The sequence below is a fragment of the Trichechus manatus genome, unplaced genomic scaffold (assembly GCF_000243295.1).
Source record: "Trichechus manatus latirostris isolate Lorelei unplaced genomic scaffold, TriManLat1.0 scaffold00006, whole genome shotgun sequence".
Taxonomy (NCBI): Eukaryota; Metazoa; Chordata; class Mammalia; order Sirenia; family Trichechidae; genus Trichechus; species Trichechus manatus.
This window is the reverse complement of record NW_004443942.1, coordinates 25,471,555-25,499,179: the sequence shown is the minus strand read 5'-3', so window position 1 is coordinate 25,499,179 and position 27,625 is coordinate 25,471,555. Positions and strand designations below refer to the sequence as shown.

The 27,625-nt window shown below is 48.5% G+C and overlaps 1 protein-coding gene across 1 annotated transcript in view; it reads right to left on the bottom strand.

Moving 5' to 3' along the window:
- Nucleotides 1-6,630: 6,630 nt before the first annotated feature.
- NAT10 (N-acetyltransferase 10) overlaps nucleotides 6,631-27,625 on the bottom strand; it is a 34,307-nt gene continuing 13,312 nt past the window's right edge. The window contains exons 9-29 of the mRNA XM_004369781.1: nucleotides 25,665-25,798; nucleotides 24,461-24,554; nucleotides 24,233-24,331; nucleotides 20,716-20,852; nucleotides 19,932-20,056; nucleotides 19,385-19,535; nucleotides 19,004-19,100; nucleotides 18,011-18,127; nucleotides 17,026-17,127; nucleotides 16,855-16,929; nucleotides 16,136-16,252; nucleotides 14,993-15,126; nucleotides 14,729-14,777; nucleotides 13,370-13,466; nucleotides 13,184-13,294; nucleotides 12,068-12,240; nucleotides 11,431-11,550; nucleotides 10,951-11,049; nucleotides 10,211-10,284; nucleotides 9,083-9,166; nucleotides 6,631-6,742 (exon numbers count right to left, since the gene is read on the bottom strand). Of these exons, the coding sequence (XP_004369838.1) occupies nucleotides 6,631-6,742; nucleotides 9,083-9,166; nucleotides 10,211-10,284; nucleotides 10,951-11,049; nucleotides 11,431-11,550; nucleotides 12,068-12,240; nucleotides 13,184-13,294; nucleotides 13,370-13,466; nucleotides 14,729-14,777; nucleotides 14,993-15,126; nucleotides 16,136-16,252; nucleotides 16,855-16,929; nucleotides 17,026-17,127; nucleotides 18,011-18,127; nucleotides 19,004-19,100; nucleotides 19,385-19,535; nucleotides 19,932-20,056; nucleotides 20,716-20,852; nucleotides 24,233-24,331; nucleotides 24,461-24,554; nucleotides 25,665-25,798 (2,301 nt within the window). The remainder of the gene's footprint in view (nucleotides 6,743-9,082; nucleotides 9,167-10,210; nucleotides 10,285-10,950; nucleotides 11,050-11,430; nucleotides 11,551-12,067; nucleotides 12,241-13,183; nucleotides 13,295-13,369; nucleotides 13,467-14,728; nucleotides 14,778-14,992; nucleotides 15,127-16,135; nucleotides 16,253-16,854; nucleotides 16,930-17,025; nucleotides 17,128-18,010; nucleotides 18,128-19,003; nucleotides 19,101-19,384; nucleotides 19,536-19,931; nucleotides 20,057-20,715; nucleotides 20,853-24,232; nucleotides 24,332-24,460; nucleotides 24,555-25,664; nucleotides 25,799-27,625) is intronic.

The following is a 27,625-nucleotide window of genomic DNA, read 5'->3' as shown; positions in this document are numbered from 1 at the left end:
CAGGAAATAGGAAAGCATGCCAAGGCCAGGAGCAGCACAGGTGGGTGCGTCTGGACCAGCTCATAGCTGGGGCCTGTGGATGCGCCTGGGATGGGGGCTCGGCTGGGTGGGAGCTTGTTTTAAGGCCCTCTGGAAGCCAGGCTCATAGGGCTCAGCTCCCTCTCCTTCCCCAGACGCTCGCTCCTCCAGTGGTTGGTCTGCCCTTGGATAGGTAGATGTGCCCTGAACCCACCCACCACCAGGCAGCACCCCCTCAGCCCTTCTGCCCAGAGCTAATCATTTGCTCAACCAACGATGGGCATGGGGTGATGTGGCCAAAGGTGGCCCTTCCCTCCATCCCCCTCTCCTACCCCCCACCCATGTGTGCAGCTTGAGGGCTGCCATACTCTCTCACCCTGGGGGCCCTCCTCCCCTCCTGGAGGCAGGCAGCAATCCTGATCTAACTCTGCTCTAAATCACTTCTGAGCCTGCCCTGCAAGCTGTGTACACACTAGGCCCTCCATAAGCTCAGACTGGTCCCAACTGGGACTCTTGGGGTTATGGGCATCCTTATGAATGTCTAGAATGTCCATTCTCTGTAGGCCCCAGGCCATTTAATTCAAAAGCTGGTATTTTTCTAAATGTCATATGAGAAATGCTGCCCAAATCCCTGGTCTGATTCCTCAAGGCTACCTTTGAAGGCTTCAGATGGGTCTCTAGGGGATCTGGTGCTGCCACACCGAGGGTTACTTTGAGTCCTCCCGTTTTCTCTGGTGTCAGGGCCTATGGTGACCTTTCACAGGGACCATCAACTTGCCGAGCCAGCACCTCCAGAGCTTTCTGCCTGAGCCAAGGAGGGGACAACAGGAGGCATAGCCCAGGGAACTCAGTGGCCTCAGCTTCTGTTGTCGCTGCTGTTTTTAGAGGCCAAAGTAAAGGGGTCGGTTCTGAAACCTCAGGCCTAGACTCAGCCCTAAACATCTTCCCTGGTTGAGTCTCTCAAGCGAAACAGAGCCAAGTAGGGCAAACACTTCTCACTGGGAGCTGTGGGCCTTGGGGGTCTAAAGGACAGGGAGTTGGTGAAAGAGAAGGGCTGGGAGGAAAGGGCCTTCTGCTTGCCCCGCCCTTGTTGCCCCCTCACTTTCTAGTCTGTGGGCCCTTCCAGGGTGGAGACGCATCATCCAACCTGGACACTTGTCCTATTTATGGGCCAGACACTGGGGAGAGTTACGGACAGCTTGTCCTGGTGTAGCCTTCTGCCACTGTCTGGCCATACCTTAGAAACTATTTATTCACCAAAAGCCCTGGGCATTTCAGGAGGTGTCACTTCCATCACCTTGAAAAGCCCCTGGAGGCTTGAAGTCCTGGAAAATATTTTTGACTAGCCACTTGAGCTGGGTGTACAAAGGAACAGGCGTTATTTTATTGCTGTAATATTGTATGATACTTTAACTGTACATTACTGCTGTCATTTATTGTAAATGTACCATGGTGTTATTAACAATAAATACTCATTAACAGTGACCTCAGCCTTGGTGCTTCTGGGAGGGGGTTGCCCAGAGTTCAGAGCTTGGGGTGGGACGCATTTAGGGCCAGGAAGAGAACCCAGAGCTGATTCCAGGGCAGGACTTTGAACCGGTTTGAACAAGTTCAGTCATGGCCCATGAAGCGAAACCAGAACAGACCGAATTTTTACAATTTGGGTGCTCTGGAAAGGTAACCAGAAGGGGAGAAATTATGTACTGAAGCCCCGGAATGGGAGACTTGGAAGAGGTGTAGTGAGCCTTTTCAGGAGCCTGATGTGTGAGATTGGATTACTGGCAGGACAGAGAGCGACACATGTTCAAAGCTGCGCGGTCAACCACCATCTTTGAGGGGCACCATTGTTTCCGGCCCTGCTCAGAATTCAGTGGGCCAGAGATCTGGTTGCTATGCAATGAGCACGCTGCCCTTGTTTTCTAGGAGGGAGGTTAGGTTTCTAGCAGGGCTTCTACTGTAATTCTTCCCGTTCAGGTTACTGTTCTGGTTCACCCAATTTTTAATAATTCAGGTCTGTTCTGGTCTCACTTCCCCAGCCATGACTGAACTGGGAAGAACCGGTTCGAAGCCCTGTTCTGGAGTTACTAAGAAAAGACCCCCTGCCTCAGCTGTACTGTGGCCTTCCACCCTGGACCAACCCTTACCTACTAGGTGGCAGGGAGCAAGTGTTTCCTTTGCTGGGCGTTAGTTTTCCTCTTCTGTGAAATGAGATAGATGACAAAGACTTAAAGTCACACATTTATTAAGCACTTAATATGCTTAACTGAGCTGGACAGAAAAGGTGTTTTAGTGGCAGAGCAGGAGCAGATGACAGGGAGGAGAGCAGTCAGGCCGGCTTTCTCAAGCCCCAGGCCCACCACAACCGCTGACGAGGGAGCTATGTTGCTGGTGTTGTCTTAGGAGATGCTTGCAAACCCTTGACACAGTCCAAAACCATGTGGCTCACCGAGGTGGGGGCGGGGCCTGGCTGATGAGGGCCACCTGTCCTTATGGGCGTGCTGTCCCCAGGCCTTGCTCAGCCCAGTGCACCACCATGGGAACACTAGCAGAGGACACAGAGGAAGGAGGTGGTGACTCAGGCCCAGGGGTTTTCTGAGATCTGGCTGTAGTTTGTTTCAGGTGCAAAGTCCAAGAAGAAATGTAGGTTTTACAAATGTTCCTGCCTAGGGCAGGAAGGGAAGTTCCTGAGGTCACTGGAATCACTGACCCCTAGTGGCTGTGGTCCAGCAGCAGGCCAGGACTTGGGGGTTGGGGGCAACACAAAGACCTCATGGAGTCAGTCCCAGGAAAAGCCCTGTTTCCAGGCTTTGCTGGGGTCAGGCTCCAAGCAGGGCTACCTGAAGGCCCAGCCCAGGGCCCTGCACAGGTGGGATGTGGAGCTGCGTGGGCCCACAGCGCCCTCTTGGGGCCGCAGGGAGGAAGGCATACTCCTCTGCCCCCATCATCCAGTGCAGGGTCCCTATGGAGGAGGCTGAGGGGGGTTGTCCCTCATCCAGCACTCACATTCTGGAGCAGCTACCCCTCAGGGGTCCAGGTCCAACCTCCTCACAAGCCCCTCCCCTTTCCCCTAGTCAGGCACCCAGCCAAAAACGCAAGATGGAGTTACTAGAATTTTTCTGTTTGGTGGCGGGGGAGGGGGAAAGGGGGTTGCAGAGGAGCCCTTGGGTAACGGGCTGAAAGCATCCGTTATATACGAGGGAGTCCATCCTTCTCCAGCTGCTCCTCCAGCAGTAACAAGCCAGCGTTGCCGCAGCTGGTGCCTGGGCCTTGTCTCCAGAAGGAGCCCCTCTCCAGTGTGGAGAGTGCCAGAGGCCCACTGAGGTCTGACCTTCATTCCTTCTCCTGGTACTTTTGCTTTCTGCTTGCTGCCTGTCACCCTTCCCTGCCCTCCGTCCTGCTAGCAGACACCAGGATCATCACAGCTTTAGCTCAGCGGAACCAGCAGAAGCACTGGAGAAAGCCTCCAGCCTTTCCCATTCAGGCCACCCCCCACCCTGTTTGCCGAGAATCCATCTTTACCTAATTGTTTATAGAACCAAGGGCACACACAGCTCCACCTCCCTTATCCCTGCTGTGTGAAATTGCCTATTCAGGCCAGAGGGGACCCCAGCCCCGCCCCCCTCCTCCCGCCTGCTGGTGTGGCAATGGCCTCGGATAATGAGTCTACATTTTTCCAAGGTGACAGTCACTTATTTCTTCCCCTCCCCCAGCAGCAGCCCCCTTTGTGTCAGTCTCCAGGTCACTCAGTGTCCTCTGGGGCTGCCAGGGCCAGATGAGCAGTGGACGCACTGAAGCAGGCCGGCATTAGCCCCCTCCTGGCTGGGAGGCGGGTGAGGTGATGGAGACCATTTAGGAATCTTCTTTGTTCGGCTCCTTCAGCCCCTTCCCGGTGACAGCATTCATACCCAGCCTGTCTGAATTCATTTCGCAAGTGAGATTTCCTGAGCCAGCCGAGCTTTACAGATGTCACTATGTCTGGGGACCAGATGGTGAGGTCTGGGGGAGGGCATGCTTCCTCGGGTTTGGAGAACACACAAGCACGTCACGATGTAAAATGAAGAGACCTGTTTAGGAACACTCCGCAAATAAAAGGGCCAGGGCTGCACACAGTAGGTGAAACGGTAGCTTGCTTTCTGTGGGCAGATGGAGAGTCTCAGAAGCTAAGAAGAGCCTTGTCCAAGGATATCTAGCTCTGAAATGGAGTCAAACAAACAGCTCTGACTGCAGAGGGCAGGCTTTTTGCTGCCCACATGGGACTCTTGTTTTAGCTCAGGTTGTGGCTTTAGAACAAAGCCAGTCCTTATTCAGGTAAAGACTGCACTCACGTAGAACTGAGCAGCTCTCCGGGCTATACTCTAACGAGAGCACCCCAGAACCCAGAGAGATCTGTGGGCCATTTGCTGTATGCCAGGTACTAGTCTAAGGCGCTCTGGAGCGCAGTCCTGGCAGTCTACTCCCGTAGAAGATTACAGCCTAGGAAACCCTATGGAGCAGTTCTACTCTGTCATATAGGGTCGCTATGAGTCAGAATCAACTTGCCAACACACAGCAGTCTAAGCTCTTAACAGTCTACACCACTTAATTCTCACAGCGGCCATGTGAAGTAGGTGTTATTACCACCATTTGCTTTTTACAGATGTGGGCATGGAGGGCAGGTGACCTTGCCCAAGGCCACACTGAGGGTCAGGGCACATCCAGCACAAACCAGGCAGTCAGGCTTCAGAGCCCCTCTTACCTTCCACCCTAGAACAGCATCCCTTTGGGCCCAGACACTGAACAAAGGGCCACCTAGCTGGACCCAGCTCCTCACCTATAGGACGATGTGGTTGGATAATCTTTTACTAACCAGCTCCGACCATGTGAGATCCTGACTTTGGGTTTTGGTCACATTCTCCTAAGAAAACCCTTATCTGAAAGGCAGCTTCAGGCACCCCTCCCCCCACCCCCCAAGAAAAAAGATCAAAGATTATTTCCAGCTCCCCTCTCAGCGAACTTTGCTGCAGACTTAAAAGAGGGCCTGCAGGCAGGAAGCTGCAGATCTAGGAAATGCCCAGGCCTGACAGTCTTGGGGACAAGGCACAGGCAGGCAGAATTTGCTCTTCTCCTTTGGAGACAAGTCCTGGGAGTTGTAAGTTTAATACCTTTGGTCCAGAAGCTCCCCTTTCCTTCCCTGTCTTTGTGCTACACTTCTAGAAACCTGGAGTGCATTATTAGGATTGGGGAAAGATTCTATGGACAGAAGACCATCCTTTAATCCAAGGGCAAAAAGCCAAGGCAGATGAGTAACCAAAGTCGCCACCTGAATTCTGCAGATAAAAACAGAGTATAAGCTGAAGACTGACTCAGCCAGGCTGACAAAGACGGTCACCCACTCACACAGCTGTGGCAGGAAGAGGGCAGATGGAAACCAGCACACCTGAGCGGGCTTCCACCTTGTGCTTTTCTGGCACTTATGTGACCTGGATGGAATGTTCCCACAGAAACCAGCAGAGGACCTTCAGGACCATGATTTCAATGATGTGGCATGGAATTTGGGACTCGAAACTGGATACCACCAAACAAATGTAACAAAGTATGCATTAAGCCACCAGATAATTTCTGCCCCCAACAAATGGAAGGGACCAAACGACCTGGCAGGAGTTAGGAAGCACAGAGAGCTAGCTGGCTCCCAGCCACCACACCAAGCCACTAGCAGTGGCTGCCACTTCCCCACTGAGTTTGTGGTCAGTCAGACCTAGCCACACTGCCCACCCTTGGCCTTGATAGCAACACTGTCCAAATTCCATCTGGCAGCCAAGATCCACCAGAAGAAACAAGGCAAGGTGCAACTTCCACATACGTGGATTTAATGAACCCCACAGGCAGTTGGCCTTTCTTGGATGTTGTTTATTAAAAATAGATTCTATATCCCTCCTTCAGCCCTATTAGCCAAAGGGGGCTTTCCCAGCATTTTTTTTCAAGCTGATGAAGTAATAGGTCTTGGGAACTCAGAAGTCACAGCCTACTTAAATTAAGGCCCAGGCTCTTCTGGGACACGGGGCAGCGGGCCTGCTAGAGCCAGGAGTGGATGGACACAGCATCAGCAGACCATGTGCACGGAACAGCGGCCACATGACCACCTGGCTAGAAGAGCTGCTGCTGCTGCAGGCTGCAGGCTCAGTCTGGACAAGTCCATGACAAGAGACCCAACGGTCCAGCAGCAGCCCCGAGCTTCACCAGAAAGCTGTGTACTTAAGGGCATGAAGAGGGACAATGGTTGGCGTGGTTTCCACACGTGTGGAAACGAGCCAGAAAAGTTGGGTCTGGAGCAAAATATGAACTAATGGTGCCAATGGTAGGAGAGGAGAGATGGATCCTTGGTAGTGCCAGAGGGGTCTGCCCAACCCACTGAGTCCTGAGCAGACCCCTCCCCATGGGAGTGACTTAGCTTTAAGCTGAGCTCGGCCCACCCAAGGATGTGCCCATAGACTGAATTCATGGCCGGCTTCCTGGTTTGAGGGGAGCCCTGGCTGCTCTGAACCATCAGGCCACCACCCAGTCCAGCCAGGGACGGTTCAGGAAGCCAGGCTATCTCCTTAGGAGTACGCCAACTGAGGTCCACATTTATCTCTGCTATTTCCTCCGCTTCAGTTTCGTATCTTTTTTGTTCTTCATATCTCTGTTTTTCTTCAACTTTTTCTTCTGTTTGGGTTCTTGTTTGGCTTCCAACTTCCTTTTCTTGTCACTGGAGAAAAAAAACGGAGTAGAAAGAAAAGAATGAAACATGCATAGATCTGAAACATCTTTCAGACTGCTTTGCTTTGTCTGAAAAAGTCAGTATTTCCAACACTTACAACTTGATGGAGGATCTGAACCAGACATAAATGTCATCTGCACACCTATTAGGTGCCAAGCATTGTGCTGGGTGCCAGGGATACACCACACACATCCAGTTCCTGCCCTCACCCACCTCTGAGTCTGTGGAGGAACAAATCTCTATCTTACACCTGAAATCTGAGTTCTCTTCGAGGTACTATACATTCCCCTCGCTCAAGACCTCAAGAAAAACCTGAGGCATCACGAAGAGTCCCTTCCACCACTCTCACCACTCAGGGTTACCCTGGAAACCAGACAGATTATCCCAATGACCCTGAAGACAGCACCTTATACAAAGCATGAGATGCCAAGGAAAACCTTGTAATGCTTTCTGATGTGCTGCTGTTTTTATTATTTTTCCTAAATGATTAAAAGAAACCCAGAGGAAGAGTAACTCAGGTTACACATTTCAGTTGGCCATTGGATTCCTTGTTGATACATTAGCACAGGAATCTCTCAGCACAGGGCCACATTCCTTTCCCCCTTAGAGGTTAAAGATTCTCTCCAATGGTCTCTTGCTCTGGGAAAAAATACCTCCCTACGAGGAGAGGGTGAACAGTTCAGTCCAGAGACGATCAACATCCCATGAATGAAGTAACCTCTCAGAAAAAAACAAGGCCTCAAAGAATGACAGATACCAGTGCTTTTGCCTTAAAAACGGCAAACTTGCACATTTACTCACTGCCTTCACGTGCAGCAACTACCACACACACTGGTTTCCATTCAGGAGGCTCCTCACTGGCAGCAATGGTCAAACGAATGGCTGGAGAGGCCAAGCTCTGGAGAGCGGGGAACTGGGCCATCTCCACACCAGTCAAAGCAACCACGTTCAAGATCGTAGCCACCATGGCCCTGTACTGCATTTACCAGTCTCCAAACCACAAATTAGGGCACACTGACAATGGCCCTTTGCACCACTTCAGAGAGCATCCATGACACGAGGCAGGCACCAAGGCTAGAACTTTCAACATACTGCAGTGGCTCACAGGAGTATAGAAGAGAATATCTGTGTGGTTCCTACAGTCACAAAATTTCTTCTTTCCAATAAACTCCTAAGGAGACCCTGTCAGTAACTATGACAATGCTAAGAACTCACCCTACCCACCAAATCCCCCAAACAGCTATGGAAGCCTCAGCTCCAGGGGCCCAAAAGCCTCCCTCCAGGGGACGCTTCAATGAACCATTCTGATCCATAAATTCACCTCTCTGCAAATAAAAAGCTTAAGTGAAAGTTTTCAGAGAGGGGGCTTCTGGGGGTGCCCAAGACCTTTTCAGGAGGTCTGCAAGGTCAGAACTATCTTCATAATACTAAGACATTATTGCCTTTTAAAATTCCATTCTCTCATAGATGTGCAGAGTCCCAGAGGCTACGAGATGAGTGATGACACAGGCGACTGAGTGCAGAGCAGGCGTGCGAATCCAACAGCCTTTGATGAAGCCAGACATTAAAGGGATTCGCAAGTATGTAACTAAAACAACGCCACTCTTCTCACTAAAATTTTTACGAACAACAAAAAGCCACAAGTCTATCATTGTTAATTCTGAATGCATAAATATTTTCATATTTCTCAATTTTTAATTTCTAATCTGGAAAATGTAAATAGATATAACCCACATAAACTAAAGCTTGTTGGCATCCTTAACAATTTTTAAGAGTATAAAGGACCTCTAAGAGCAAAAAAGTTGAGAACTGCTGGCTTAGAGGAAGGACAGTGTAAAACAATGGGCTTTAACTTGGACAAGCCTAGGTCTCGATTCTGGCTCTGCCTCTTACTGGCTGGCTGATCCCCGGAAAAATCACTTAACCCCTTACAGCCTTGGTTACTTCATCTTCAAAGCAGTGATGGCAGCAAAGAGCCACCTCTCAGTACTGTTCTGAGGGCAATGGAACAGTGCACGGTAGGTACACAGGGACGTGCTCAGTAAATGGTAGCTCCTGGACAATTCTCTCAAAACTGTCTCGCTGACAGACCCTCAGGCCTGCACATCTGGTGAGTATGCGAAATGCAGAGGTCCAGGCCTAAGTAATGGTCCTGCCTGACCTGTGGGAGACATGCTGCAAAAGCAGACAGAAGGGGACCCTAAAAGGAAGAGACCCTGACTTTTCTTTCAAAACTTTTACTCCACCCTCCTACTTCCTAGCAAAGTTGCCTCAGAGAAGCCGGAAGGCCTCCTCCTGTCAGAATTACGGTAGACTTGAGGCCCTCACCTCTTCAGGCTGACAATGGAGGCATTCTGCCCAGCTTTGTTCAAAACTTCATTCCACTCTTCGTCATCCCCACGGATTATGTATCTAAAAAAAGAAAGGAAACATAAAAGCCCACATGAAAGAAGAGGGGACTGTCTAAAATAAACAAGACTTAACAACATTCTTATCAGACACTTCCTGCCATGAAAGCCTGGCTGAGCTGTGTCACCGTTTGATGAGCAGAGAGAAGGGACACAGGCTGGTGGAGGGGCTGAGAGATGTGCGGCTTAGCTCTAGGTCACAGGACAGAAACTTCACAGGAGCGAGGAGGGTCTACCAGGACAGCCAGCAGGGTAAGTGACAGGACAGTTGTGCACAGAGGCATTAACCAAAGCAGCCTTCAGCCACTTCCCTCCCCCCGCCAATCTCCTTGCTCATGCCCACCTCCAGGCATCTGCCCACATGCTCCCTCAATCATGCCCCCATCCTGCCTCTTTTCGATCTAGCGGCTCTGGTAAGGCAAGATTTTAAAACTGCAAAGCTGAGGGCAGACAATAGAACTCACTGCCCCAACCAGGGGCCTCCTCAGACACCTCCACCTCACCTGTCCAACAACAGCCATCACTAATGATCCACTGAAAGAGGCTCAGAGGCCACTCATTCTGGAGATATTATTCACATCAACCGATGGGGGCCAGGGGGACAAAGACAGTCCAGAGCCAGGGTTTTGTTTTTTTGTATTTTTTGGCAGTAGAATCCTTTCTTCAAACAAATTCACATGCAAAAGCCAAATACAGAAAAGCCAAAACCAAACCCCTTGCTGTTGAGCCTATTTGTGACCATTAAAAGTGGGTGCCCATTCGATCATCACCCCCTTCCCCGAGGGACCCCTGAGGCCTGGAAGTGGAACCCTAGTGATCTTGGGAACACAATTTGAAAATCAAAGTGGCAGAGTTGATCGTTCCAATTCTGGGGAAACCAAGTCCTCCAAAATTATGCAATTAGTAAACTAGGAAGTTTTTAGCTGTTAGTGCTTCTAAAATCAAGCCGATGAAACACAGCTTCCAGAAAACCCAGGATGTGGGTTAGAAGAAAGCTGCAGACAGATGCTGAAGCCAAGGCAGAGCAGCGGGAGGGAAGGGGCCTTACTGAGAGAGGTCCATGTTCTTCAGCTTTCCTACTTCTTTCTTATGTTTCTCCTGGAACTCCTTTGCTGCTTCATCCTATGGTCAAGGACCCCATTGACAGAGTAAGTCAAACAGTGAACCAAAACACAGAAAAAAGTGGTGGTGGGGAGTACAGCAATGACAATAAAACATTCCCTTCTCTTCAGTTTAGCCTCAAAACCATTATAAATCAAACCAGCTGCCATCGAGTTGATTCCGACTCATGGTGACCCCATGTGTCAGAGTAGAACTGTGTTCCATAAGGTTTTCAATGGCTGTGAACTTTTGGAAGATCACCAGGCCTTTCTTCCAGGGTACTTCTGGATGGATTCAAACTGCCAACATCTCATTTAGTAGCTGAGGGTTTAACCATTTGCGCCACCCAGGAACTCTATCAAAATCATTATAGACAGCTCTAACTGTTTTAAGGTATATAAGCATATAAAAGGTACACTTGGAAAAGTCTAAAGGACAAACAGAATGCTGACAGCAGTAGATGCCGGGGTGCCTGCACTCACACACATTCAGTGGGGACCATGAGTGTGCCCGAGCCACACAGGGCAGGGGACACAGAAACCATGCAGTGATGTCTCAGCAGAATGATGCTCACTCAGACCCATGAACACCACTCAGCTCCATCCATGCAGAGGACAGGCTGCATTCACAAGCCAGAACCAACTGAGGGGCCTGCTGAGACTCTCGAAGCCTGCAGCAGGAACGTACCAGGTCTTCACTCAGCGTCTTCATTGTCGGCTCCATAACCACATCCTTCACAGCCACCATCTGCTCCTCAATGGCCTTTTCCTGCACTTCACTGAAGAGCTACAAAAGACGGGCCAAGAAGCAGAAGATGAATGAGCAGCAGGGGCCCAGTTACTCCTTGCCGAGTCATTTAGTGTCTTAAAGGAAGTGTGCATTCTAAATACACAAAGCAATGCTCCATATCATCCAGGAGTGCATACACTCATAGTAAAAGAATAAACATACAGACTGGACCTATATCAAATTCCTAACAATGGGGGCCTCTGGAAGGGAACACAGAACATTACAGATACAGGTGAAGTCCCCTTTTTAGGGGGGATGTGATCGTGTGTGAAGATCTGAAGCAAGTATGGCCAAATGTTAACATTTGTTCATCTCGAGAGCAGGAGTTTATTGTATTATTTAAAACAGACCAAGACCCTGCCCTCAGGCAGGAGTTACCTTCACGACTTTGCGGATGATCCGGTTGAAAAGTCCCATCAGCTGGACCGATGGCAGGTCAATCTCCTTTTCCAGCTGGTCCACAGACTTATGCTGCAGGCCAATCCCCAACAGAAGGGCCTGGAGGATGAGAACTTGCTGCAGTGGCTGCCAGGACAGGCCTCCCCCATAAAGTGGTGCCCAGAACCAGTTATTCTCTTTTGACCACAGGTATCTGGTACACAACATAAACTGGCACTGCCTATTTTGGAACCTTAGTTTTTATCCCACTTCCTGAGACACACAAACTAACTTCTCCTATCCTGGCAAATACCTGCTTCATACAACATTAAGAGTTCAAGGTATTTCTGACCTTCTGCTAAAGGATCAGAGTAAGTATCAATGCAATGTGGTAGGGTGGAAAGAACATGGACTCAAGCTGCAGCTCTCCCACTCACCAACGTGTGACTGGGCATATTACTCGACTTCTGAGCCCAGGTTTCCTCATCTGTAAAATGGGGAGACCACTACCCACCTACCACAACTGTTAGGAATTAAACACACAGCACAAAATTATGAAAAAGCACCTAATGCAACCAACACTAGCTCCACAAACACCAGCTTCTCTACTCCTCCACATGAGCACCAGGTAACCTACCGCCTGGGCAGCAGACAGGGACAGGTCCCCCAGCTGGTTCAGGAAGTACATCCGGGAGATGGCTGGGATCATGTCCATGATGAGATGATAGTCCACCATGTTCCGTGAATACATCTCCAGCCTCTTCAGGTCGTAGGGGAGGAAGAGCGCTTCCAGCTCCTCCCGCCTTAGGGCTAGACACACAACACAGGTTAACACGACACCCCCGGGGTCTGACAGGACGCATAAGATAGTGCACACAACAGCTCCCGAGACAGCACCTTAAAAACTGCCCCTCCACAGGGCGTTCGGCCAAAAGAGGGCAGCATCAGAGCCATCTGAGAGCCTGCCCAGCGATGTAACAACCCTGCCCCGGCAGCCCACCACCCCTTTCCCTGCCAAAGGAGAAGGCAGCTCTGGGCACACAGGGAGGGGGACAGTTGGCATGTGACACTTGCTCAGAGCTCTCACAACAACACATCAGACCAAGGAGAGAATCCCTGTGCTCCAGGGTCAGAGGAACACAACAACTCTTTGCCCACTATGCTGCTTCTCCTCAGGACACAGCTTCACAGAAACTGTGCATGCTCTACATAGCTAGAAAATCACAGATTTTCCCATCAAAATGTAACTGGAAAAATACATATACACACACACAGAGCAACAGAAAGAAACCCACATTGTTAATACTAATAATCCCTAACACATCTGTTTGTACTTAAACAGTCAAACACAAACGTATATACCCAAACCACTTCCTCGTGTTGGCCACAGAAAGCTGGCAGCATGTTCTTACTACAGTTTCAGAGATGAGGAAACCGAGCCTCAGAGATTCAGTGAGTCACCTGAGACCACAGGGTTTAAATTAGGTTCCAAAATTAACGATCTATTTGAACTTACTTAACATCTCTGAACTCAAATCACATCTCAAAGACTTGTCATGAAGACAAGAGGTGATGCGTGTGACAGCACACCTCGGGCCAGGCCTGAGCCACTGCAGGCGCCTGATGAGCAGGATGTGGTCAGTGAAGGAGCAGGACCAGAACCAGGCCCAGCACTCTGCCTAGAACACCAGGCCTGCCTTTCACACAACCAAGCCACCACCAAGGCCTCTACCTCGATGCCCAACCAGCTCACCTGGCTGGGCTGGTTTCCCCATGTTCTTGTTCTGAATGATGTTCAGAGCCAGCGGAGGAGAGAAGGTGCTGAACTGGTAAGAGAGCAAGGCCAGGAACCGCCTTCGGAAATCTGTGGGTAAAACCACGCAGAGTTAGAGACCTGGAGACCACGCCCATCACCATGCTTCCCCCACTCCTTGGTCACCTTTCCAAAAGGCCAAGAGCCAGGCTCCCTGGTCAGTCTCGTCCTCTTCGGTCAGCGTCTTCAGCATGATGCAGGAGTGTTCTCCGGTCAGGTCGTTCTGGGAAACACACATTCCTGACTGGCACCAAGAACCCTTTTGTGAAAGCTCACTCACTGGGAAAGGGCAAGCGCGCCAAGAAGGCAGGCTCAGGCTCCGCAGCCTCTCCTCCCCTGGCGGGAAATGCGCCCTTCACAGAAGAGCCCTCACCTTCACACTCTCACTGACCCACTTCAGACATCCTGCAGCTTCCTTAGAGGTGCCACAGAAATGCTGCATTGCTGCTCCCATCTTCAGGGCAGGACTTTTGCCCTGGACCCACGGAAGGAGCCAACATGTATCCTGGCTCCAGCTACTTCTCTCCATCCCCTCTCCTTCCATCCCAGCCCAAACCACTGTCTTTTCTCACCCATCGCCCCACTGGTGTCTCTGCCACCATTCTTGTGCCACAATGCAGCCACGGGGTTTCTCATCTGCATCCTAACCTACACCTCTCTGCCCCTGCCATGAACCACCACTCTCCCCCTGAAGGACTCTCCCCGCAATGGCCTTTTGCTCCCTTCAGTTCACCAAGTTCATTTCCACCTCAGGTCCTCACACATGCTGCCCCCTCTGCCTGGAAATGCTCTTTTCCCCAAAACTGTCACACGGCTGGTTCATTCTGATAATTCAAGTTGTGGTTTGAAGGGTCACCCCCTCAGAAACTTGATCTTCTTATTATAATTTTCATGTTTTTTATTCATGGCACATACCGCTATCTGAAAATTTATTTGTTCACCTCTTTGCTGTGTATTTCCATCCATTAGAAAATAAGCTTCACAGCTTATCTTGCCCACTGCCTGATTCACTGCAGGTGCTAAATATTTTTTTAATGAACCGAGTCACATAACTCTTACTTTCCTTCAATAATCCTCTGTGGATCTGTCATCCACATATTTACATCCCTCCTTCAGATATTAACCAGTCTGCACAGCTGCCGTCCTTGCCCAAATCTACCTTTTTACATATTCCGGGAAAGCCTCCAGGTCCCAAGATTCCAGAATCTAATGAACAAGTAAGTGCACGTGCACCTTGTCACCTTGGAAGGAAGCACAAAGCCCATACACACCAGGCACGCACTGCAGTTGTGGAATAAATGTGTGGTCACGTGGTCTCTCAGTGAGCATGAGTGTTTGGGTGTCCATCAGAATAAGCCTCTTCAGAGGTGCAGGGGCCACATTTGCTCAGAGCAGTGCAGGAGAGAGGCACCAGGGCTCCATGTAAGGACAGACCTATCACTAACCATAACTGCAAACCCCTCCTCTGCCAGACGCCTCACTCACCGGGGTCTGTCTCAGATACACAGGAACAAATCCAGCTCGTTTCCAGAATCTGCAAAGATGCAAACAGAGTAGATTACCGTGTATGTTTGGGAGGGGCTGACAGGAAAAGGCGACAAGGTCCAGGAGGAGCAGGGAGTCAACAGACAGCTGACAGAGACACCAACTGGAAAGGGAGCCCCACACACAGGTCACAGAGCTCTTCTTTTTCAGGACACCAACGCCAAGCGGGTGAAGGAGGGGGCAGAAGGGCTAGCAAGCACTTACTTGAGGAGCCTGGGGGTCATGCCATAGGAAACACCCAGGTAGTCCAGGCGCTCAGCAGGCCTCTCATTCAACTTGAGGAGTAAGGGAGGCAGGTCCTTCCGCGGAGTGATGACCTCTTCCAACAAGCTGACAGCCTAGGAGGCGCCAGGGAGAGAACAGAGTCCACTCAGCAGAGGGAGAGGATGCTTAGGAACAACCTCAAGCACTCTTGCCACACCAGGCTCTGAACTAAACACAATAAAACCCCAGCAGTTCCTTGGTTTGTTCCTGTGTTTTTAAAAATGTGAGTCAAGGTCCCTGGGTGGCACAAACAGTTTGCACTCAGCTGGTAACCAAAATGTTGGCAGGTCAAACCCACCCAGTGGTACCATGGAAGAAACAGGCCTGGTGATCTGCTTCTGTAAAGATTACAGCAGAAAACCCTATCGGGCAGTTCTATTCTGTAACACATGGGTCTCCCAAGTCACAAATCAACAACAAAAACAAAAATGTGAATCAAGCGGCCATTGCAAAAATATCAAACACCTAAACATGTATGAAATGACGTTGCTCCGACTCTACAATGCAGGAAAATGGCCACACAGCCTAGAAAAGCTTAACAGATTTACAAAGAGGCAAACCTCTGAGCCTGAACTTAAATAAAAGCCCCTTCCTCTCTCCCAAACAGGCACATTGTGAATATCAAACAAAAGAATGGATGTGAAAAGCTGCCCAACTGTCACAGGTGCTGGTGCTCACCATTCCCAGCCAGGAAAGAACCCACTACTAATGACAGAACTGCCCTTAGTCTGGGCCTCTGACTGAAATAGGGGGCAACTGTGGAGCAGCGGCTTTCAGATTCGGGCTTGTTAATACAGACTGCTGGGCCCCACCCAGGAGTTTCTGATGGATGAGGTTCAGGAACTTCAATTTTTAACAAGTTTCCAGGCGATGCTGATGATGCTGATCTGGGGTGGCACTTTCAGATCTAGGGATCTCAACTTATGTGTTAGGCTAGAAAAAGCACAGCTTCCCCAGAATGGGAGGATATCGGCTACCACTCAGAGGTCCCACACCACTGGACAGTTCTTTCTGATGCTCCTGAAGACATAGAATTAGCCTCCCAAGAACCAGGAAACACGAGTTTTGCCAAAAGACACTTACCTCACTACTTATGGTGCGAATTTCTTGTGATGTCTCAACGACCTTTTCCTCAAGACAAGGGAATTTGCCTTCATAGTACATCTGCAGCAGCTGCAGAGCTCGACTGCCATAGCCCATCTATCAGCAAACACGGAGAGAAGCAAAGGAAGAGAGATGCCCTTAGTCTGTCTAAGCCGTTTCTACTCCCTTAGATTGCTTCTAGAAAGCCTTCACTCCATGTCAAACCGCACTTGGCAAACAGAACCAATGAAATCCCTCAATGATGTCAAAGCAGAGACCTGTAAGATGGGAAGTAGGGGGACCCCAGCTCTTAGGCTTGTCTAGCCCAGCAAGAAGAGCCTATTTGCCACTCGAGGGCAAGGATGGCTGGCCACGCTTTCTGGTTCATCTATCAGCAAGCCCCAAAGAGGGAGCTCAAGTTTCTACAGCTAACTCCTCAATGAGGATTTCCAAGTCATACAAGGTAATTATGGAAAGTAGATCTGGTTTGCAAGTCCTGTTCTCACAAAAGGAAGAGTGAGCCTATACTGTCATCCTGTCCACCCGCCCACCCCACCCCCGCCCAAATTCTCCACAGCAGACAAGTGCCTGGAGCTCAGCTTGCTCCTCAACAGGCTTCCTGGGCAGACAACCAAGTGTGCCTGCCCCCAAGACCTGACAGCATGATGGTGGCAGCTAACGACGGCATGCCAAGTTCAAGGGACGTGAGGACACATTACCCCTTGATAGTCTGGGTGAACAGCAATCCGAACGACCCTTCCACCAGAAAGACCACCGAAGTCTGGATCTTGGAACTGTGAGGGAGACATAAGCCAGTAACTTAGCACCACAAAGCGTCCTCTGATACCACCAGCTCCACTCACTCAGGCATGCCAGGGAAACAGCATCACCTGTTCTGACACTGTCCATGGGATCAGGTCCCCAGAAGCCTTCTTGCCTCTAGACAAACTGTTCAAGATGGACTGGCGGGAAATCTCCCCCTCAAGGCACACCTGTGGGGGAAGCAGGGCAATGTATACCCTAAGGCAGCTCCAGAGCAGATTCTGCTCCCGTTTTGGTTTTTCTCTGACTAGATGGCTGTTTCCATCACTGTTCAGGCTTAACCCTGTAAATGACTCCTCCACTTCCAGCAGAAGTCCCATTACTAGGTCCCGTGGGCATCCTGACCACTGGTTACTAACAAGGCAGAACACTGCCATCCTCCCTGCCCAAAGTGTGAAAACCTACATTGTGCCTCTGTATCCAAGTGAGACGAAGGCAGGCTCACACAGCTCTGCACAGAGATTCACAGTAACTGGCATGTCCAATAGGGGAGGGGTCAAACAATTTATGGTACAAGCATATAATCAAACACCATGCAGCCTTTCAAAACTATGTAGATGATAAATATATGATACACAGTTTTTTTTTAAAAAAAGCAGATTACCAAACACTATGCTCCCATATTTATAAAAAACAAAAACAATAAAGAAACACATAAATACATGTGCGATTATACTTTGAAGTAGGTTCCAGGTGTTAAAAAATTGTTTTTTCTAAACTATTATCTTCTAACTTCACAATAACCATGTATTGCTTTTGTAATAAAGGGAGGAAAACAAACACATAAAAAAGTTCTGTTTGTGGGAAGAGCTGTTAAGTCAAAAATAAGAGTGGCCAGTTCTGAATTTTACATGAACAAACAGTGGGCCTTTGGGTTTCTGTTGGTGGTGGTTTCTTTCAATGCACCCTAATTACCTGCCTCAATATTCCCAGCCACTTGGCTTCAGACTAGGAATTGACAGCTGCCCGTCCCACCCTGTGGTTACAGTCACTAACCCTTTACGCGTAAGTGGGTCCCAAAATCAATGCCACAAGGAGGCCCTGCTTCCGTACCTGGACGACGGCCAGCACCTCTGGCAGGGCATTCTGGGTGGGGGGCACAGGAGGCAGAAGGCAGAAGAGGTGGTGGGCAGGTGCATCCGAAAGCATCTGGAGGTCATTGGGAGAATTCTGTGGGGCACAAACACCGGTCAGTGAGAACCTTCTCTCGCCCTTTGGATGACACAAGTGGCTGGATCGAGACTCATCCGATGCCTGGAGGACCTCCTTCCCCGAAACCAAGTGATGAGCTGGAGCCCAGCAAAGCGTCTTTCTACTACCTTGGCAAGCCTGAGACTCTTCATACTTGCTTAAGTGGGACTTAGCCTCAAATGTTATTGTCCTCTCACCACGGTGCTGAGGCTGCAGAGTGGCAGAAGAGAATGTCTTACTTAGCACTGCTCGTTTCACAGCTGGGAATGGAACTTTGTCCAGATAAGAGACTGCTATTTCAGGAAAAGCTGTCACCACTTCTAATACCAACTCCTCAGCCACCCATTAAAGGCTATTCATTAAAATACTACTTGAACACTCAAAAAGTACCCTTTCCAACATGCCCTTTGGTTTTTAAGAGTTTTAGATACTCTAAATCATCAAACTCATTGTTCTTTAGAAAGGACCCCAAGGCACAAAGCTGGTCTCAGGCCACGCAGCATCACAGGGTTATGATGGCTATAATATCTCAGCCTATTGGTTTAGTGGACAGGCAAGAAATGCAAGTACACCTTTTAAAATGGGCAAAGCTTCCCACTCTCTACAGCCAACATGCACAGAACCACATGCAGGAGTTCCTCGCTCTGCATGCAAAGCCAGAAGACCCAGACAAGCCTCAACAATGAGAAATGTAACCCCTCCAGCCAGGTCACTGGCCCGTGCCATAGTCACAGTCTTCAAGTCCCAACCCAGTAATGAAAGTCCCAGTAATGAAAAATGTGAAAGCAAGTGAAAGGGGACTGCCAAATACGGAAGTTCACTGCTAAAGTTCACCCATGGGCGAGTTGCAGTTACCTTGTAGTGAGAAGCCACGTAGAGGGCCATAAGCCGTTGGAGGAAAATTTCAGAGGCCTTGTGGTAGCAAAAGAGGGTATCTCTATTAACAAAGTAGCTGGGTCTGGAGTTAAGCAACCAAAACAAACCAGAGAAATCTCAAAACAGGACACAGTATTTCCAGTGGTCACCAGGATGTGTGGGTTTCCCACAGCTTTGGAAGAGGAGCACAGTGTCCTAAGCAAAACACGACACTGGGGTGGGAAGAAAAGGGAAACTGAGAAGGTTCAACTCTCGCCTTTCCCTAGAGCAGCATCCTACGGCACAAAGGCCAAACCCCTTTTGTTTAATGCCTTCATCGCTCCTCTCCCTTCCACAGGGCAAGGGAGACCCAGAGGATACAGCTCACAGGCTTCAGGCAAAGGGCAGCCTGAGACGATCCGAGTAATGTTGAGACAGTCCAGGCACAGCAAGTCGTTGAGCCACTTCTCCACTGCATCCCCGGGGGCATATCGGATTGACTCCTGGAGGGAAACCTCGTGCAGTGTTCGAGCTGTTCCCCCCACACACGCACATAAGAAACAATTATTAAATATGTATTGTCTAAAGCAGCAAGCAAAACTGTTCTAGTTTATCTCCGTCTCATAGCACCCAGATAAATATGGCTCAAGAATATGAACAGAACAGTTTCAGATTGTTTTAGTGGATGTTCAGCATGATACTAACCCCACAGGGATCTCACTAAGTCAATGCATCCATGCCCAGAGACAGTGACAAACACTGGCTTGCAGCCCCTCTAAGAAAAGCTACTTCACCTCTTGGGGACTTAGCCTTTTTGCCTTATGATGGGACGGTTTGGTACCACCCACAGTGTCATTAGGGGCAGCAAGCAAGAGTCTGAAGGGACTTGCTGTGAACGGCAGGGCCCAGTTCAGAGCTCAGGGGGTACCTGATGCCAGTCTGGCTGTCGTTGTGGTCTTGTTCTCAGCTGTCGTGCTGACCTGGCTCTGGGCACTCTGTTGTCGAAGCTGCTGAATTAGTTTGAGGGACAGTGACCGGCCAGTGCCCTCATAGCTAGGAGTAAAGGCAAAGGTAATCAGGCGCTAGGTCCCAAATCTACTCTCCAGGAAGGGACAGAGCCTCCTTCCTCATCCTGCTGACACGCCAGACTCCTGCTCCCCAAGGACAGCTTTGCCCATCTGTGGACTCCCAGTGAGACACGCACATGTCCCATGAGGCAAGGTGGCATGGAGCCTTGGCTCAGATTTCTCCTTTTGCTTATTAGATTTTTTTATTCTAATTTTCTGTAGCAAACATGAACTAATTATTTCAAATCAAAAAAGCAGCTCTTGTGCTATTATAAGCCCGCTTTCTTATGCTAATTAGTTACTTCAACACTATATTTTCACGTAATTCGAAGATATAAGACATTGGTATTGTTGCCATCACACACTTTAAAAAACTTGAACATGGCCTAAAGACAGAAGGAGAGACATTCGTCACATGGGTTATGAAACTTTCGGTCTTATGTTGCCCATTTAACGTCAGACCAGAGGCAAATTACAATTTATCATGAAGAGGCAGGCTCCTGTTTGCAGAAGGTCCAGGAGAGATTGAAGCCATCCCAAAGAAAGGCTCCAACTTGATTCCCAGGCCCAGGCCATATTCATTACATGCCACCTAATCGGCACTAACCAACTGTGGGGTCAAAAGCTCTGCTGAGAGGGCCTCACCCGTTGATGGTGGATGCCATGAAAACGAGGTACGGGCCAAGTAGGCTTTTCACCAGGGGGAGGGGGATGGCAGCTGCTTCATCGATCACAACAAGTTCAGCCTGGCCCAGTTTCACAGCATCTGCAGGGTGTATATACTGCAGGGAGGAAAATTTTAGATCATTAGCTTGGCCACCTAATGGCATGGCTGATTACTGGTGACTCATCATAAAGCTACTCTCTTTCATCTCTCTTCCCCTTCCCATTTCTTCTTTCTTCCATTCCTCTTTTTCATTTTTCCTTGCCAGGGCAAAATGGAATGGTCTTGGGAGTTAGACACCAGACAGTCAATCAGAGTTCAACCAATTATTGTGTGACCCTGGAAAGGTCACTTAATCTCAGACAGCCTCAGATTCTTCTTCTGTACAATGAATGACATATCTGTCTTAGGGTTGCTCGAGAAAAAAAATAAGGTAATTACGGTCATGTGCCACGTGCCGTCCGTTCGGGCAACTTCCAACTGCATATATGTCATGGTCCCATAAGGTTTTTTGTTTTTATTTTTTTAAAGGCAAAGCAGCTCTCCTTTTATTATTTCCCACTAATGGTTTTAAAGACTCTAAACCCAGAATCTTGCAGCACTAGACCACGAGTGGGATACAAGCAGGTGGGATACATGGGCTCTTGGGCTTTGTCAGGTGGCCAAGCGGGCGATGGCAGCTGGTGGTGGTAGCAGCCTACAGGTCCTGGGCTGCTCCTGCTCCCTCCTTGCTCACTTTCTCTTGCTCTGCTCCCAGAGGCTGCTGCTGCCACTACCCACTCCTCCAGCCTCCTCCAGCAGCTCCAGCAGCAGGAGCAGCAATGAGGACAACTGGAAGCAGGCTCCCATAAGGTTTTAATATAATAGGCTTTATAGGGGTTGGTTCATAACTACAGGTTATATGTAAGTCAGGCATTCTTAACCCAGGGACTGCCTATATATAATATGGTGCTCACACAACATTCATATCACATGACATTCTATTTCACAGAATCTACCATGGATGTTAAGTGACGCATGACTATGTAAAAAAGTCTTGCCCAATGGCTGGCTTTAGTGTTGCTAGATGGTTGCTCCCTTGCCTTTCCCTCTTCTTTATCCTCTCTCATGTTTCTCAACTTCAGAATAGGTGTTGGTGAAGACTTGGGGAAACAAAAACTCAAAACAAAACAAAAAAAATGCTGGTGTCCAGGTCAATCAGTACAAACACTTCAAAGGGCAATTTGGCAAAATCCAGGAAAGCTGGAAAGCTACTATCATGGTTTGAATTATGTCCCCCCAAAAATGTGTGTATCAGTTTGGCTGGGCCATGATTCCTGGTACTGTGTGATTTTCCTGTATGTTGTAAACCTGTCTCTGTGATGTTAATGAGGGAGGATGGGTGGCAGTTGTGTTAGTAAGGCAGGACCTGATCTACAAGACTGGATTGTGTCCTGAGGCTATCTCTTGAGATATAAAAGACAGAAGTGAGCAGTGAGACAGGGGGACCTCATACCATCAAGAAAGCAGGGCCGGGAGCAGAGCGCGTTCTTTGGACCGGGGTCCCTGCGCCAAGAAGCTCCTAGTCTGGGGGAACACTGATGAGAAGGCCAAGAGAGAGAAAGCCTTCCCCTGGAGCTGACACCTTGAATTTGGACTTTTAGCCTACTTTACTGTAAGGAAATAAACTTCTCTTCGTTAAAACCAACCACTTGTGGTATTTCTGTTGTAGCAGCACTAGATGACTAAGACAGCTACATATCCTAAAACCAAACAATTCCACTTCTAAAAATACATAAACAAACTGTAGTATATTCATGTAGTGTTTACAAACCAATCAACTAGATCTACAATCTGGACAAATCTTAAAAACAAATTTTGAAAAAAAAAGGTAAGCTGAAGAAGAGCAAGTATAGTATGTTACCATTTACAGACACGTAATTATTTAGTAAAAGTATAAACACATGGATTGGAAGGAAACACACCAATCTCAAAATGGCAGCTACCTATGAGGAGAGACAGAAAGAATGGGATGGGGTGGGGTACAAGAGGGACTTCAACTGCATCTGTGATACTTCAGTTCTTTAAAACAAAAATTAAATGAGTTTTTAAAATATGAAACAAATACAGCAAAATGTCAACATTTCTTAAATCTAAGTGGTGGGTACTTGGTGTTATACTGGTCCCTGCACTTTATTGTACATTTGAAATATCTTGTTACAATTAAGATTGTTTAACTGCTTTGCTAGAAGTTGATGAGCCAGGGAGGCAGCGGCCCCACTCATTCCTCGAAGCAGGATACACATCCTCAATAGGGCCCCACATCTTTGGATACTTAAGGGGAAAAACTAAACAAGCGCCTGATAAAAGCAGCACAGAGCAGCCCTCTAGGGGAGGCATCGTAGACTTTAATATTCTTCTGCTTCTCAATCTCCTGCAAGAAGAAAGAGGCCCCAAAAGGACACAAACGGAGCCTCATAAAGTAAGGTCACCTCCTCTCTGTTTAAACTCCGGTCTGGAAACAAAAGGACTCTGGTAATACGAGAGGGCATTTGATTACAAATTCAAGTAGGAGTGAGGGCTGAGCCAGGGCATTTCAGGGAAGTGTTTTCCTTCTTTGCTTTGTATATTTTTCTTGAGTTTTAACAGGTCTCCATATTCTCATTGCCCTCAACCCCACACCTACTTTCAGCTGAGGAAATCAGGCAAAAGTGGGAAGAAATGTACAGAATGAAGAGACTCTAGAACGAGACCGGGATGGGGAGGGAGATGCTTAAGGTAAAGGGCATAGACACAGCGTTATTTATAATTTGGACTCCTTGACAGGGACATACACGTTTAAAGTGTGAGGGCAGAAACTGCCAAGTTCTCCTGGCCTACTTCCCACCCAATCCAACTCCAAAAATAATCGATGAACCTACTCCAAGAGCAAACGGTTCTCACTCCCTTCTGCAGGCCTGTCACGCTGACGCCTATGTTACAGATTTAACCAAATGGAGCCTTTGGACAAGTACAGACCATTCAGGCTTACACAGCACTGGAGATTTATAGAGCTTTCAGGAAAGCACTGTTTAAAAAGGAAAATGGGCCACTGGCTGAAGCACAAATTCAGAGTGTATTCTGCAAAGTTTTTGTCTTCTCAACGGCGAGGTTATTCTTCTAGTTGCAGATGAAACCATTTTAAAATTTGCAGTAACGAAGCAAATCTAGAACTGATGTCAGAACAATGCTTACTTTTTTTTTTTTTTTTAAGCTAGTCAGCACACTCACAATCCCACTTATTCGATTTTAGAGGAACAACTTTTCAATCTGGCTACATGCACTTCTAGTTTGCTGGAATGGTTTTCTTTAGCAGAGGCTGACAATCAGGAACAGGTCTATGGGAAAGCAACAATGCTCTCAAAAGGACATGCACTTACACAGGACACAGGCTGCCTCCTAAGGGAAACATCTTAGAACCATTTAAATACAACAGGACACACGCGGGTCCACACCGCAGGGTGGTAGAGCGAGCCTCACCTGAATAGTCTGCCTGTGTTCTCGGAACACATTCACTCTGATGACTGCTTTGTTAAATTCAGGATTTAAAGACTGAACAATCTCATAATCCAGGTGCTCCTGAAGAGGAGAGAGTCAAACCAATGACAAGCTTTAGAGCCTAAATATTAAGAAAGCAAGCAGGCACTCTAAAGACTTCACCTGGATTTAAACCCAGCACTGAATTGAAGTAAGATCCTCATGTCCTACCTGATATTGCAGAGCATCAAATCCTTTAAATACAAATTCAAACAGAGTGTGGAGGTTGTCAGGGCTTGGGGAAGTTACAAAGATATTAGAGTACCTATAAGACAAAAGAAAAGGAGGATTTTTAAGAAATTAAAAATAAAATAAAATAAAAGTTGGCTTCCCTCACTCGGGATAACCTGAGGTAACAGCAGGAAATAAAATCAAGGTATCTTTTGGGGAGAAAAAGTAAAGCAACTCCAGACCTAAGTATATTTTTATTCCCAACCAATGAAAACATGTCAACTTGAAGGCAGCAAGTCCCAGCAATTGGCAGGTGACAACTGTGAAAGCAGACTGCTGAGAGGAGCTGAGGACAACTCCCTCAGTCTGCAGAGCCAGCAGGCTGCTCACCAATCCAGGGTCCTGTTACAAGAGTGACTGCTTCACAGTCATCACCAGCTATGTCAAGAGGGTTGCAAACCAAGAAGCCAGAGAGCTCAGTCGGTGCTGAGGCCACAGCTCAACCTCCAGCAGATCCATGTTGAGTGTAAAGGACCACTAATGGCTAAGAGGCTGAGTGGTAGCTACTCCACTGGAGTAGTAGAAAGAACAAAGAACACACCCAGCTCCACCAGCACTGACTTGTAGCAGACCTTGGGTAAGTCAATGGAGCTCCCTGAGCCTAGGTTTATCCACCTATAAAATGCTCACAGAGCTATTAGGAGCACCAAGAAGATAATGCACATAGAAGGTCAATTATTATGTCTGCAAAATCAGTAGCACGTACTCTATCAATAGGTGTGTAAATCTGTCCAGGGCAAAGAACAGAGAGTAAGAGCACACTCAAAGGCAGCTCCTGAGAGGAAAACAAGGTCTTCGATTAATGAAAATCATTAAAACGTCAAATTTATACTTAGTCTGCAAAGCCGACAGTATACATTCTTATCCTCTGAGAATTTTAAGGTTTCTTGATCTCATTTCTTTGCTTTTGTGTGTGTATTCATCTCTAAACAGTGATTACAAAGACACTGGTGTGTGTGTCTGTGTATGTACACACACATCTGTGCACATCTAAGAGTGGGGTGGGTGAAGCAGTGTTGCTGTTTCCAAGCAGGAACCTGAGACCCAGAGAAATCACACAGTGAGCCCAGTCAGTCAGTTAACCCTGCACACTGTCCCCGTCAGAGTCCAGAGGTCCTAAAGGTGGGGAACTGGACCCGCTTACCCAAATGCCACAGCCCCAGCAATGGCCAATCCCAGGGCTGCAGATTTTCCCCTTCCTCGGGCAGCCGTGAGCGCAACGGTACTCCTCAGGGTCTTTTCAGAGATCCCCTCAATGAATTTCAGGACGGCTTTGGCCTACGCAAAGAGAAACACTGTTAGGTGGGCTCTGAGAAAGGCCCACGTTTCAGCCATTTCTCATCGGTGTCACTGTGGAGAAGTGAGGTTGAGGCCAAGGCTAATTAAAGGAGGCGCTTCTTACAGGCCAGGAAGCAGTGCTTGCTACTGGATTTCCCAACCCCTTGGTGACTGCATCTCAGTCTCAAGGCTTTAAATACCAACATATGCTGATAACCCCCAAATTTCCATCTCCCGTCCAGGCCTCTTCTCCCGCACACCAGACTTGTATATGCATCAGCTGCTTTCTGTACATCTCCACATGGATGACTAATAGACACAGCAAACTTAAAATGTCTAATGTCCCCCCAAACCTCCTCCACCTACCACCTTCCCCATCTCAGTTAACTCTGTTCAAATGCTTAGGCCAAAAGCCTTCTGTTTTATCCCCACGCCTCATTCGTCAGCAAATGAGGTTAATATGACCTTCAAAACGTACAAAACCCTACCACCATTCCTCACCATCTCCCCCTCTACCACTCAGGTCGAAGCCACCAGCCTGGCTTATGTCGGTTATTGCAGCAGCCTCTTAATAAGCCTTCCTGCTTCCACTCTTGTTCCGCTACAGTCTACACCCAACACAATAGTCAGAAGGATCCTTTAAAAACCAGCAGCTGTGCTAAGAAGAGACTACCAGCATAAAACCCGTCACCAGACCCATCTCTCACTACGTGGCCTACACGGCCCATACTGTCTGACAACCACCCTCTCTGCCACCTCACCTTCTCCTATCCCCCACTCACTCTGCTTCAGCCCCATCAGCCTCCCTGCTAGTCCTGGAGAACACTAGGTACACTCCTACCTCAGGCCTATGTGTCCGCTGTTCCCTCCACCTGAAACATCTTCCCTCCCCAGAGAGCCACATGGCTCGTCCCCTCACCTCCTTCAAGTCTCTGCTCAAATACCACCTTCAAAGTGGAGCCTTCCCTGACCGCTCTGTCTAAAACGCCAGTATCCCACCCTCATCCTGGGACTCCCCTATCCCTCTTTGCTGCTTTCTCCTTTTCTCCACTGTATATACCTCCTCCCACCACACTACATGATTGACTTGTTTGCTTTATTCACTGCCTGCCTCACCCCACTAGAATGTAAGCTCCAGGAGGCAGGGTGTGCCCCTCTCATTTACTGCTGGCGCCTAGCGCCTGGTACCTGGAAGGGAAAGCAAATGCCAGTGGCGCCAAGTGAGAGGCTAAGCCACAATACTACTCAGGGGCCAAGCTGTGCTCCCCTCCTGGGAAGAGGCCTTTGAGAATGGGAAGGCAGCCAGATAGTCCAGCCTGGCTTGTTGGGTCCTGAAGAAATTAAGTTGCCCCACTCACCTAGGCAGTGACACTCAGAAGACAATGAAGAGATGCAGGCCAGAGCAGATGGAAGGGAAGGAAAGGAAGAAGCTACAGGAAGCCAGAGTCTCTCTAGATGGAAACACTCAAAGGGATCGAGGTCCTACTTGTCTTAACTTGGCCTTAAAGGAACGCTGTGTTTCACCCTATTGTTTGTTTCTTGGAGTAGGGCAATTATAAACTCTGGTAAAATATAACTGAAAAAAACTCACTAACCTAACAGAAGGATACCAAATGTCATAGACTGAATTATGTCCCCCCAAAAAATGTATGTGTCCATTTGGCTGGGCCATGATTCCTGGTACTGTGTGATTTTCCTATCTGTTGTAAATCCTGCCTCTATGATGTTAATGAGGGAGGATGGGTGGCAGTTGTGTTACTAGGGCAGGACTCAATTTACAAGACTGGATTGTGTCCTGAGGCACTGTCTTGAGATGTAAAAGACAGA